The sequence below is a fragment of the Macrotis lagotis genome, chromosome X, assembly GCF_037893015.1.
Source record: "Macrotis lagotis isolate mMagLag1 chromosome X, bilby.v1.9.chrom.fasta, whole genome shotgun sequence".
NCBI classification, from domain to species: Eukaryota; Metazoa; Chordata; class Mammalia; order Peramelemorphia; family Peramelidae; genus Macrotis; species Macrotis lagotis.
The window spans coordinates 152,424,853-152,438,715 of NC_133666.1; the positions used below are offsets into that span (position 1 = coordinate 152,424,853).

At 32.6% G+C, this 13,863-nt stretch overlaps 1 protein-coding gene across 1 annotated transcript in view; it reads right to left on the minus strand.

Annotated features, from left to right (window-relative positions):
• SLC12A2 (solute carrier family 12 member 2) overlaps positions 1-13,863 on the minus strand; it is a 127,573-nt gene that overhangs the window by 17,824 nt on the left and 95,886 nt on the right. Inside the window, exons 16-20 of the mRNA XM_074201273.1 lie at positions 12,657-12,768; positions 8,995-9,135; positions 5,235-5,341; positions 2,592-2,671; positions 481-609 (exon numbers count right to left, since the gene is read on the minus strand). Coding sequence (XP_074057374.1) covers positions 481-609; positions 2,592-2,671; positions 5,235-5,341; positions 8,995-9,135; positions 12,657-12,768 — 569 coding nt within the window. The remainder of the gene's footprint in view (positions 1-480; positions 610-2,591; positions 2,672-5,234; positions 5,342-8,994; positions 9,136-12,656; positions 12,769-13,863) is intronic.

Consider the following 13,863-nt stretch of genomic DNA (forward strand, 5'->3'; position numbering starts at 1 on the left):
TAAGATCATTTAGATAATTTCTCATTATACACAGAAAAACAATGTAACAAGAACCTTTTAATTTGATAAAACTTAAATAGCATGTCACTTAAGAATAATCAATGCCATATACACAGAAATAGTCAGATAATGCCCATGTTTAAAAAGGACCATAACACCCTAACCACCACATTTCAAGTTTGGAAAACTTAACATTTATTTAAGAGGTTCAGTGACTTTCCCAAAGGTACAACATAGGAGAAGTATAATTAAAAACCAAAGATATACAATTCATAAATTCAGTGTTCAACTTCTGAACTTTCTTTCAATTTAATCTAAATTTGAATATTCTATTTTATATTCTAATTTCAGTAATTTAAGAAATTGCTGGTCATAAGTAACAAATTATTATAAATATATTTCTCTGGAGAATTTAAAATTAAGCATAAATGAAGGCTTTCTATAATTACTATTAATAGTGAATGGTATTTGAGAAATTACCTTTATGCATAACAGGACTTTTCTCATCAGATGGTTTAGAAGTGTCAGCATCAGTCTTTCTGCTATATTCTACACTTAGTACAACATCTTTAGGACCTGGAGATTTTTCCTGAGATGACAGTAACTCTTCTGGAAATACAGAAAATACCAAAAGAAAATGCAAAATAAAATACCCAAGTTTCATTTTTTTCAGATCTACTTGTGACATAGTTTAGTGAACTTGAAAGATTTAATTTTTATGAATTTCTTTACATTCTAAAAATGGGTTAGGTATGTACTTTGCGGTAATTAATGGGATTCCTTGAAAATGTAAACCCATGTCATAAATTTAAGAGCAAATCTACAATGTGAAAAACTTAAAATATAAGTCACTGTAAATTTTCTTTCTTATTTAAACTTTGCATCATCACCAGCTGTCACACAATGCATACAATTAGGTATTTAATATTTATTTGATTTGATTATAGTATATTCTCTGTTGATATCAGAGGTCAAGGCCTAAAGACAAAGCTTTAAATTCATCATCATTTAGTTCTTAAGTGAAAAGCTATAGTGATTAACTTCTAATGCTGCTATAATCTAGCAATCTTTTGATATCAATCATATGACAAAGCATTTCAATTCTTTTGATTATGTGTACTACTCAGAACCTATAGACAAATAAATCTTTATTACATTTAAACAGAATATAATTCATTTTAACAGAGAAAATATTTTAATATTTAATAAGAATAATATTGTTGGGTTTTTATACTTGTTATTAAAAACCTCAATCAATGTGATGTCTTGGAAGACAGTAAGAGATAACTGTGAAGGACATAAGAGTATTTTATCAGGAGGCAGCTAGGTGGCATAGTGGATAGATCACCGGACCTGGAGTCAGGAGTACCTGAGTTCAAATCCAACCTCAGACACTTAATAATTGCCTAGCTGTGTGCCCTTGGGCAAGTCACTTAAATCCCATTGCCTTGCAAAAAATACTTTAAAAAAACAAACCTTAAAAAAAAAAAGTATTTTACCATGTCAACTTACAATTAAAGGAAAAAATTCACTTTTCATTGTGTATTTTAAAGGCATTAAATAATTGTGAACATTTAAAAAAATGTTAATAAAGTACAGACCTTTCCAGATTTAAGTTATTGGAATGGGGGGGGGGGGGAAGAGGCAGAAAATATATTTATTTACTTATTCATTTATTTACTCATTCATTCATTTTTTTTTTTTTTGGTTTTTGCAAGACAATGGGGTTAAGTGGCTTGCCCAAGGCCACACAGCTAGGTAATTATTAAGTGTCTGAGGCCGGATTTGAACTCAGGTACTCCTGACTCCAGGGCTGGTGCTCTATCCACTGCACCACCTAGCTGGCCCCCTCCCCAAAATATCTTAAGCTGAGGCTATAGAAGCATAGATCTACGGCTAGAAGGGATCAGAATAAACTGGAGACCAGAAGAGAGTAAGTGACTTGCTGAAGGTCACACTGAAATTAAGTAGAAGCGTAGAAATTTGAACCTAGTATCTGCTAATTTAACTTGAAATTCGGCATAATTTCCATGATTAATTAAGAAAATCTGGCATAACTAAATAATTTCATTCAACTTTAATTTCTTACGTATATATGCTTTTCCTGAATTTTATGCAACATATTAAACATTTAAAGGTATTTAGGAACTTCAAAAACCTGTAATAATTTCAGTTTTTAAAAGAGCATGATTTGATATATATAAATACAAGATGTAATCTTGGATTCATAATCAATTTTTAAGAAAACAGTGATTTTACAATGCTATTTCTGAAGAGATGTAAATTCTAAGATGTTCACTAAAAATGGCAAGGCATATTAATATTATTATCATTATTTTTTCTATATAAAGTTTCTTTTTAATTATGAAAATGGGGAAAACTTTTTTTAAAAAGTTGTAGTTGAAGACATTTCATTTTGGTTATTGTAAAAATTTAGTCATTGACAATGTCTGCCTTTTTTTTTAAAAGAATTCTCACCATAAGTGTTCTTGCAATGTTTATAACTGATATAAGAAAGTTATGTATTTATTTATGTATTCTGTATTTAAGTTATGTATTACTTTAAAAGAACTCTTGCACATAAGATTTACCTTGACCTTGAAGATGAGAAATATCCAGGCCTTCTTTTAAGCGAATAACCACTACTCCATATTGAATGTCAAAGGCATCACTGCAAATAGGGCAAAGTTACAAAAATAAAAAATTGTTATGGTTTCCTGATCTGTTAAATCTTAAATCAGGGCTGAATGTTCTCCAAAATTTTCTTTACTTCAAAAAATTCATATTCATGTTAGTGCACGTATAATCTACTACCCCACTCTTGAGTACATCATTATCTTTTCAAGTCAACCAGGGTTATTTTTGGAGTCATCCTTGACTCTCACATATCCAAATAAGTTACTGCATCTTAGTTATTGCTAACACCATAAATTTGTTGACATATATTCCCTTCTTGTCACCATGAAATCTGGCCTCCCCCAGCACCCCTCAACTATTATAACCTCTTATTTGATCTTCTGTCAAGCATTTTTCTACTTCAATCCATCTTCCATTCAGCTGCAAAGTGATTTTCCTGAAACACTGATGTATCTGATCATATTATTACTCTTCTACTCAGAAACTCCCTATAATCCTATGATCAGATATATACTTTTCTCTTTGGCACTAGTGCAAGTCAGAACTTATTCTTTAACTTATTGTTTTCAGAATGCAAGCTATTTCATAAATAGGGATTGTTTTATTCTGTGCATTTGTATCATTTTGATAAAGAGCTGACTAAAGTACTGAAAAATTAAATTATTCGCTCATGATAATACAAGTTGTTGGAGGTGATACTCAAAATCCAGATTTTTCTGGCTTTGAGACAAGTTTTCTACTTCTCCAAGTTGCCTTTCCAAATTTGAAGGAAAGTGAGGTAAAAATTGACAGGTGAGGTGAATGGTTTTACAGTTCTTTTCTTTTTCACTGCTATTTATTCCTTTGCTCTAACTGCCATTTCTGGTATCTGGTTGGAGGATATAAAATAGTAATTTATTCCTCCCCAACAAGGGGTTACAGGGCCCTAGGTAACACGGTAAATAGAGTACTGGGCCTGGAGTTAGGAGGACTTGAATTCAAATCCAGTTATGACCCTGGGCAAATCACTTAACTTCTGCCTATCTCAGTTTCTTCATGTAAAATAGCTCGTACACCTCACACGTAATTGTGAGGATTAAATGAGATAATATTTGTAAAATACTCAGTACTGTCTAGAACACTGAAAGACATTAATAAAACTTTTTTCTACCTTCTCCCTTCATTTTATATCTGAAAAAATTTTTTATTTGATTTATAAGACATGGAAAATACATGCTTATCAACCCTAAATGGAGATATGCTGTAGGTCTAGTTAAGAGTATAATCCTATATTTTGAATAACGATTCAAAAATCCATATCTCATTCATTCATCTTCTTAATAGAAATCTAGACCTGAAAATAAGGATGTTATTAAGCCAAATGTTATGACATCCTTTCTGCTGATGGGCAACAATGATAAAAATACCATTTGTGTCACTAAGGTCCAAGGGTTTTATTACAATAAAAATTCAATTTTAGATTTTAAAACCTCATAATGAGTAGTAGCTGTAGCCTAGTAGACAGAGAGAAAGAGGGAAGGAAGATAATAAACATCTATAGGGTCAGGCACTGTGCTAAACATTTTTTTAAAACAAATATTACCTCATTTGATCATCATAACATTATTATGTTATTCTTATCCTCGTTTTATAGTTGAAAAGACTGAGGCAAACAGAGAAAGTCTGGGTAAGTCACTTAACTTGCCCAAGGTCCCATAACTAGTTAGTAGTCTAGAATCAGACTTAAATTCAGGTCTTTCTAATGAATTCAGGTAGAATTTCAAGCAGATGTCTTAAAGATGATGATCAGTTCTTCTTCTATACAGCCAGTGCAAAAGAAAAGAAATTCTACTCTTCAGATTAAAAAGTCAGAGCCTGAATTGACATAGGCTGAATTCTATAAATTTACAGTATAAATAGATGAACATTTGGTTAAAAAGTTAGAAATCAGTCAGTAAATTTCTATTATGTGTCAGGTATTATGTCAACAGGGATATAATAGGAAAGTGAGACAGTTCATGCCCACAAGGCACATTCATTCAACAGGCTAACAGAAAAATATGTACAATAATATATTGGGAAAATAATATATAAAAAGGGGAAAATAAAATAAAAAACAATTATAGGAAGAAGGAAAGACTTTTTGAAGGGCTGCAACTGATGTAGTCTGGAGTAGATTATGAAGGGAACCCCATGAAGCTAAGGTGGCAAAAAAAATCAAGGTATATTTTAGTAGTAAACACTAAGTCATACTCAAAAGTGTGAATGGCTACAAATGTTCCATTACATACAATTTTGTGAATGGTTGATTTGAGAATAGTATTTTTTAGACCAGATCTGTGATTTCACTGGTGCAGGGAATTCTTGTCCACACTTTGGTCAATGCAGACTGGAATATACTCTGCAACTTATCATCTTAGAGAGTGCTTCAGGTACAGTGAAGTTAACACAAGGGTTATAAGCCAATTTTGGTCAGAAGGTCTTTCTGTTTCTGAGGCTGAGTCTTTGCTTACTATACCTGACTTTCAAAAAACAGAACCATTCTTTAAATAACAATGACAGTTTTCAAACATATCCTCTTAACAAGTAAGGTACTAAAATAAAAAGCTTGTACTCACTGAAATATATTAATATACATATCCACATCCCTCATATCGGTTTGTAGCCAATCTTTCTTAAATCCAAGGACAAGTGTGTTTGGTTTCATTCGACCAAGACCAGCAGCCTAAAATACAAGATAAAATTGAAGGAAATATATCTTAACACTTATTTATATAAATTAAAAATCTATGACATTTTGTCTCCTTTGCCTCTCACCACATCTTCAAAATGATCAGCTAGTTTTTCCATTCTCAATTTCTCATCTTCCTTTATCATCCTACAGTTATTGCAGAAATTCAGGTTAAAATCATCTGGATTCTAGTCTGGCAACCTTGAATCTCCCCCTACTCCAAATAATTCACGGAAAGCTAAAATTATCTTTCACAAAATATACCTTAAAAAACATCCATTTGCCTGGTTCAAAAAAGATGGGCATTCCTTAGTACTAAGCATTTCAAACTTTCAGACTTTTTGTTTGTTCCTAAATACTTGTAACTACCTCTTGCTACTCCCATCTTTTTTTAAAAACTAATACCATTTCTCATTATTCCCCAGAATGATTCTGTTACAACAAAACCTTGTTACTTATTGTATATCTTGATATTCTCATTCTCATCCTCTAATGTTTCCACTTTCTTACCTTTCCTTTCTCACTGTTTTTTCATATTTCTCATTTCCTTCAAAATGTTGTTGAAAACTCACTCATTCTAGTAAGTATCCTCTAATAAATCCCTTCTCAAATAGGCTGCTCATTTACAATGATGAAAAAAGCCAAGGGCTAAAAGATACATGATCTTGGGTGTATTCTTGGGCCTTTCAATAGATAACTGAATAATCTTAGCAAGTCTTATCTCCAGTTTCCTCATATGTAAAATGAGGACATCATCTCTAGCCTGCTTCATGGTGGTGGTGTATGGAACAGAAGAAATACTAAATATGAGTTTTCTATGTAGTGCTTTCAACTTACAAAATGGGAAGTAGAGTATACTTTGCATTATTTGAGTTATATGTTCTATCCTTCAAAGTACTGAGTCTATTTTATTGGTGATCATTATGACAAAAAGATAGTCTTGCATGTAAGCATATGTTCAAGAAATCTTAAGTATTTATATTCTGGAAAGTAGCCAAAATAGAGGTAAAGAGAAACCTGGAAGATCTCTTTAAAAGGATTGTTGCAAAATGTGCATACCCTTTGATCCAGCAATATCACTACTGGGTCTAAACCTGAAGAAATTATGAAAAAGGATAAAAATATCACTTGCACAAAAATATTTATAGCAGCCCTGTTTGTGGTGGCAAAAAATTGGAAATTAAGTAAATGTCCTTCAATTGGGGAATGACTTAACAAACTGTGATATGTATGCGTGTGTGTGTGTGTGTGTGTGTGTGTGTGTATGTATGTGATGGAACACTATTATTCCATTAGAAACTATGAGGGATGGGAATTCAGGGAAGCCTGGAAAGATTTGCATGAACTGATACTGAGCGAGATGAGCAGAACCAGGAAAACACTGTACACCCTAACAACAACATCGGAGTGATGATCAACCTTGATGAACTTGCTCATCCCTTCTGTGCAACAACCACGAACAATTCTGGGCTATCTGCAATGGAGAATTCCATCTGTATCCAGAGAAAGAATTATGGACTTTGAACAAAGATCAAAGACTATTAGTGCCAAATTAGAAAAAAAAATTATATTATTACGTAATTTTGCTATCTCATACTTTATTTTTCTTCCTTAAGGATAGGATTTCTCTGTCATCACATTCAACTGAGATCAGTGTATAACATGGAACTAATGTAAAGACAAACAGAATGCCTTCTGTGGGGAGTAGGGGGAGGGAAGCAAGAATGGGGGAAAATTTGTAAAACTCAAAATAAATAAATTCTTAAAAAATAAAAAACTTGTATTATTGTAAAGGAAAAATAAATTAAAAAAAGGATTGTTGCAAAATAACACGGTACAATTTTAAATACATGGCACTTTTAAATACCTGTGTGTTCATATTGACTTCATGGGCCATCCATGCACTACTTCTTCATAATCTATTTGATCAAATCCTTACTTTATTCACTTAATCTTTCTTGTGAAGGCTTTTTGATTCATTTCATGATTAGCTAGGGCTCTTACTTAGGAAGCCTGGTAGCTTCAGGGCTTGATTTAAATTAGTACAATACCATCTGAAAATGGAAACATCTAGAAAATCTCATCTTCTCCCTTTGTATGTTACAATGGACATACTCCGTTAGTCTATCTTAATATCAGTACTTGTGAAAATGAAGAAAGATTATTATCATGGTGAATTGTCAAAAGAATTCTGTATTATCTTGTGGGGTCCCTATAAGGTGAATCCTGTAAGCAGTAAAAGTCATAAATAAGGTGGATTTCTTAGCAAATGTCTCTAAGCAGTAAAAGCCATGAATAACATAGGTTTCCTAGTAAAAGTTCTATCAGTGAAAGTCCTAATGATAATATGGAATCCCTATCAATGAAAAACCATGAATAATGTAAACCAAAAGAAAACACACTGATCAGGACATGACCAGTACATATTCACAGCCCTGCAAGCTTGGGATCCAAGCCCAGTGCTAAGGAGAGTAAACCCAAAAAATATCAGTCAAACTACTAACATAATTTATAATTCCTCTTCTATAATTACTACAGGAGTTTATCTCATTAAAGGGGTATTTTGGGGCAAGACATCTCAACAGATACTTGAACAACGCTTTACTGGAGGAAGGCCTTTATGAGGTATATTTTAATTAATCAGTAATATATCATATTTATTACCATTTTTGGCTAAAAATTGCAAGTAGTGATTTGCTGTATTGAGCGGAACTAAGCATCAATTAAGGAAGAACAGAAAGATGTTTTAGTAAGAACCCAACTGAGATCAATTTGTAGTAGACCTAGTTAGCAGCACAGTAGCATAATTTTTATATAACCTTACTACATAAAATATAATGTACTTTTGTAATTTCTACTGCAGATATTATAAATCCTGCCTTTCCCTCCTGATGTTCACTTCATGAATGAGATAATAAATATGACCAAAATTATTATTTTAGTGAAAACAATAAACATTTAATTAATTTCACTTGCTGCGTTAGAAACAAGACTGGAGAGCTATTGGTGTCTGAATACAAATTGAAGCACACTTTTTTTTAACATTATTTTTCTTAAGATCTCTTTTTTGGGGAGAGGTCTGTTTTCTTTCACAACATGACTATTGTGAAAATGCTTCATATGACTATGTATGTATAACCTATATCGAAATTGCTTGCCTTCTGACTGGGGGATTGGAAGGAAGGGAAAGAATTTGGAACACAAAGTTTTTTTTTATTTATTTTTTTTTTTTTTAGGTTTTTGCAAGGCAAATGGGGTTAAGTGGCTTGCCCAAGGCCACACAGCTAGGTAATTATTAAGTGTCTGAGACGGATTTGAACCCAGGTACTCCTGACTCCAAGGTCAGTGCTTTATCCACTATGCCACCTAGCCGCCCCGGAACACAAAGTTTTAAACATGAACATTAAAAATTATTTTACATTTAACTGGGGGGAAAATGCTAAATAAATTTTTAAAAAAGAATGCTCAAAATAAAAAAAAAGATGAGATTAGACAATATTTGACCTTCGTGACCATTTCTGGTCTCAAAATTTACTAGATCACTTTGATCATCTTGAATAAGATGACCATAACCATCAGAAAACCACATTCTGACTGCTCTCTGACTGCTATTTTATTCCTTTTGTAAAAGTCATAACAAAATTCACCTGCATTAAGTACTGTGCACCATCTCTCAAATCATCGGCATGTACTGGAGCATAAAAAGCCTTCATCTTGTTTTTAATAAGCCATCGTTGGTATTTTGCTTGATCAATAGATATCTCCTTCATGGCTTGTCGGCGAGGACCCTTAATTTAAAACCATAATGAATAAAAACCTTTAGTCAAGTATTTCTTTAAATAAGCATCTTCACAAAGAAATTAGATTTTTAAAGACCTTCGGGGTTATATTTTTATAAAAATTTATAAAAATATAAAAAAATCTATTATGAAAAGCCTAGATTTGCAGCAAAGGATAAAACTTCCATGATGTTTTTCCACGCTCCTACTATAAATAAAATGAAGATTCAGGGAAGAAAATCACAAAGTGATAATGCCATAAGTATGAGGAAAAACCTAAACTGATGATTAAGAAGTTTAGATGTTAAAGAATGGACAGAAGGAAGTTGAATTATCTAATAATGAGACTGAAATAGATGGGAATGTAACAAAGAATGTGTGAATTGCTGGTTAATAATCAACATAACTTAGGTCTAAATTGTCATGAACCATCCCACAAATGCCTCTTTTTTATCTTTCAAAGGCCAAAAGGAGTGGAGTAGGAAGGTAATGAGCTGTTCGCAAATAAATAACTATTCTCAACTCTCAGGATACTTGGAGATAATTTATAGTAAAGAGAAATCAGTCTGAATAAAGATCATACTTATACCGACATTTGACTTGTATAACACCCTAGTCATAACTTATGTTATTTTTTTACTATGAGTGTATGCACAAATATTTCCTTTTTAAAAGAAATTTCAATTTAGTAATATGACTAATATATGGACATTACAGTAGAATAAATCCAAGTAAAACCAAAATAAATATGGCAAAATAAACACCCTTGCAAGTATCAAGTATTTATAACATCAAGAAACTAAAAATGTAAATCACAAATGCAAAACCCTTGTTTCATAGAAGCAGGGTAGATCTGAGTTTTGACATTCCATTCACATGTTCCTTGAGATATGTAGGTCACAGTTTGGGGACAATGACCCATAATTGGAGGATGAATTCAGGTTTAAAAGGTTGTTATTCTCTGTATTGTAACATTCCATATCTATACCCTAAAACTAACTTTTCTAACAGAGAGAGAGAGAGCATACAAGAATGACTTTACTTGATCTAGGCAGAAAACCAGATTATAGCTTATATCTTGGGATAAAAGATAAATAGCAAAATTAAATTTTTACCAAAAAATTCAGGTATTGAACTAACTAAACTCTTCATCTAGATTTACCCTCATGCACAGTAGCAGTACTAACTCTTTTATTCCTGAAGTTAGGTTTAACCTTGCTCCACAAACCTTAGAAACAAGCTTGTCCTACATTAACTAAAAAAACAAAACAAAACACCAAAACCCCACAAAACTGATAGTCCTTCCAAAGCAATTATCAATGGTCAACAACAACAAAAATCCTCAAAAGATATATTAATGGGCATTCTATAGAACTTTCTTTTGTAGAATATTTCCTTTGTTTCAAATTAAAATGAAAACTATAATTTAAATGTTACATTAACCATAAATTATATTAGTGGAAAATGGGATCACTCAATCAAAGTCACACTTACACTACTATAACAAGATAATCAGAAAACATTACCCTGCAAAATGCTAAGAGCAGGCGTGTATTGCTGATGTTTCTTTAAATTGATTCTCTTTCTACTGGTTTAGGACATACAGTGGCTCAAATTAACTGAGAGCACCTCAAGTAGCACGCAGAACTTCCCTGTTCTTGTCTAGTCTCCCTAATATTTAACAATTTAGGTCTCTTGACTCTTTTCTTTGGCCTTTGACAGGATCATGGCATGCTGTAATCTGTCAGACAATGGAAATAACTACTTTTCAGTAATTATATCATCCACCACTGGGGTCTGTTTCACTACTATCAAGTTGGATTTTGAAAGAGAGGTAATTTATCAGATACTTATTCGCAGTTCAAAGATCAATGGATACAGCTAAGGTTACTGGCTGCTACAGATCAATATAGTTTAAAATATGTAAGGCACAATGTTGTGTTGTGGCAAGATGTAGGTATCAAGAGACCCAGGTTTGCCACAGCAGTTTCATAAAGGAGTTAGGCAATAAGAGCTACTAGCAAGAATAACAAAGGACTGAGGCTCTTATTTTTAACAAATAACAGAAACAAGGAAAATTTTCCAGTGACCTACATGGAGTGAATGAATTGTTTTTGGATTTCCCTATCATGCTTTCATGCCCCAAGAAATTCAACATTATCCTGCAAGACTGAATTAGTCTTGATATTCACATATGACTGGAAAGCAGCAGACTCATAAGCTCTAAAAATTTCACTTAAGGGGAAGGAGGCAGAAGAGTCTTCTCATTCTATCCCCTCCATCACTGTACTGCCTCTGGATTTCTCCATCATGTTCCTACTCTAGGTAACTGCTTTCTCCCACTGTTTCTTTTCGGCTTCCTTTTGTGTATTATAAAATGACTGTAAGTTTCTTGAGGGCAGGGACTAATTTTCCTTTTAATTTTGTATTTGCGTCCCTGGTGCTTAGCACATACTAGGTTCTTTCCAGATTGACTATATAAGCTTGTCATCCTCCTTAGAATAAGAGGAGAAGTGCTTAAGGAAAGTCTCTCCACTTTGTGGGTTTTAAGAGAGAATGAAGCCCTAACAGCAACATGGGGGCAATGATCAACCTTGATGGACTCACTCATTCCATCAGTGCAATAACCAGGGACAATTTGGGCTGTCTGCAATGGAGAATACCATCTGTATCCAGAGAAAGAACTGTGGAGTTTGAACAAAGACCAAGGACCATTACCTTTAATTTAGAGGAAAAAAAACTGATATCTTGTTGTCTGATCTTGCTAACTCTTGTACTTTATGTTTCTTCCTTGGGGATATGATTTCTCTCTTATCACATTCAACTTGGATAATGTATACCATGGAAACAATATAAAGACTGACAAATTGCCTTCTGTGGGGGGGTAGGGGGAGGGAAGTAAGATTAGGAGGGATGGGAATTCAGGGAAGCATGGAAGGATTTGCATGAACTGATGCTGAGCAAGATGAACAGAACCAGAAAAACACTGTACACCCTAACAGCAACATGGGGGCGATGATCAACCCTGATGAACTTGCTCATTCCATTGTTTCCATGATATTTTACATGGGAAAAAGTAATATGTGTCTTCTTGCTGTTTCTTTAACAAGACACTCTCTTTGGATTCCATATATGGGGGAAAATTGTAAAACTCAAAATAAATAAAATCTTTAAAAAGAGAGAGAGAGAAAATGAAGTGTTGTGGTAGAAAATAATAAGGATTTCAATATAAAAATTAAGAAGAAAAAATGCCTAAAGGCATTACAAGAGAATCCTTATCTATACAGAGATAGGAGAATAGAAGACAGTACCAAAAAAGAAATGCAGTAAGAAGGACTGAACACTTTGGAACTAAATATATTCCTAAAATAAAGGAAGAGAAATAATTTAAGCCAACAAACTTTAGGAAAAAATAGAAATAATATCTATAAAACACATTTATCTTTTAAGGACATTTCATGTCTAATAAGTCATTTAATATCAAAACAGTGGGAAAAAATTTTTAACACAGGAAAAAAATGAACACTTACCATATGTACATGACCACAGACCATCAAACCAACATTTTTTGTAAAAGCATGAACAAGATGAAGCAAAGCTGGACGTGAATTTGGAGAACCTGTCATAACAAGACACTGAGGCCTAATGTAAGATTAAAAAAGAAAAACAAAAATTAGAAAATCTTGTGTTTTCTTTATTAATGGCATGATCTTATTTTCAGTTGTTTTCTCTAAGATGTAACATCTCTGTATTGTTGTTTGTAGGGCCACTGTATGAGATTGGTTCATGTGTGATCATTTTATAACAGGGTTTCATGGAAATCTCTTTTGATAAAGTATAACTTTATGTTCAACCTAGGTTTTTCTTCCTCTTAGCTTGGAAACAATTTTGATCAAATTAAAAGGAGGCACAATGATTCAGTGCTATCTAAGACTCAGAGAAAGAATATTTTCTATTTCAATTTTATTTCCAATTCTTATAACATATAAAATAGTAAAATTACATAGTATTTTGTCTATAAAAACAAAAGGATCAGAAACCTGACTTCAATTCATGTTCCCAAATAAGGATTTCTTCAAACTCATAAAAAAAAATTTTTTTTTGTTTTGCATTTTCAATTAAAAAGGTTAGGTCACTTTATTAAGAACTTGAAGATCCAGCACTAAATGAAGATAAACTAATAAAAAGCAAAAGAAAAAGAAGTATGACTTTGGAACGAAACTGATAAATATATAAAAAGGAATAATTACCATGTCACTTAGTACATGCTAAGTACAAATATAAAATTAGTACAAGTATTTTGCTGGTTTCCTGGCAAATATGTTGAATTGGGAAATTTACTAAAGGTTAGTGTTGGTATTTCTTTCAATCCTTTATGGACATACACACACACACACACAATGTTCAGGAAGGTGCAGTAAAAATTACATTTATATGGTAAAATTCTTTTACTCTATTTACAGTCTCATTTAATCTCTTTAAAAAAATCTTCTTAATACTACAGCTATTTAAAATATTCTTATTTTACAGATGAAAAAACTGAGACTTGGGAAAGTTTAGTGATTTACCCAATATCATAAGGCAAGTAAGAGGGAATTCAGGTCTCAACTGACTCAAACTCCAACAATCTCCCCATTACAACATGCTGAGACAACATATTGCTTATTGATGGTCAATAAATTCATCAATAACCACTTATTAAGCATATACCATGTGTAAAACAGTATACTAAGTACT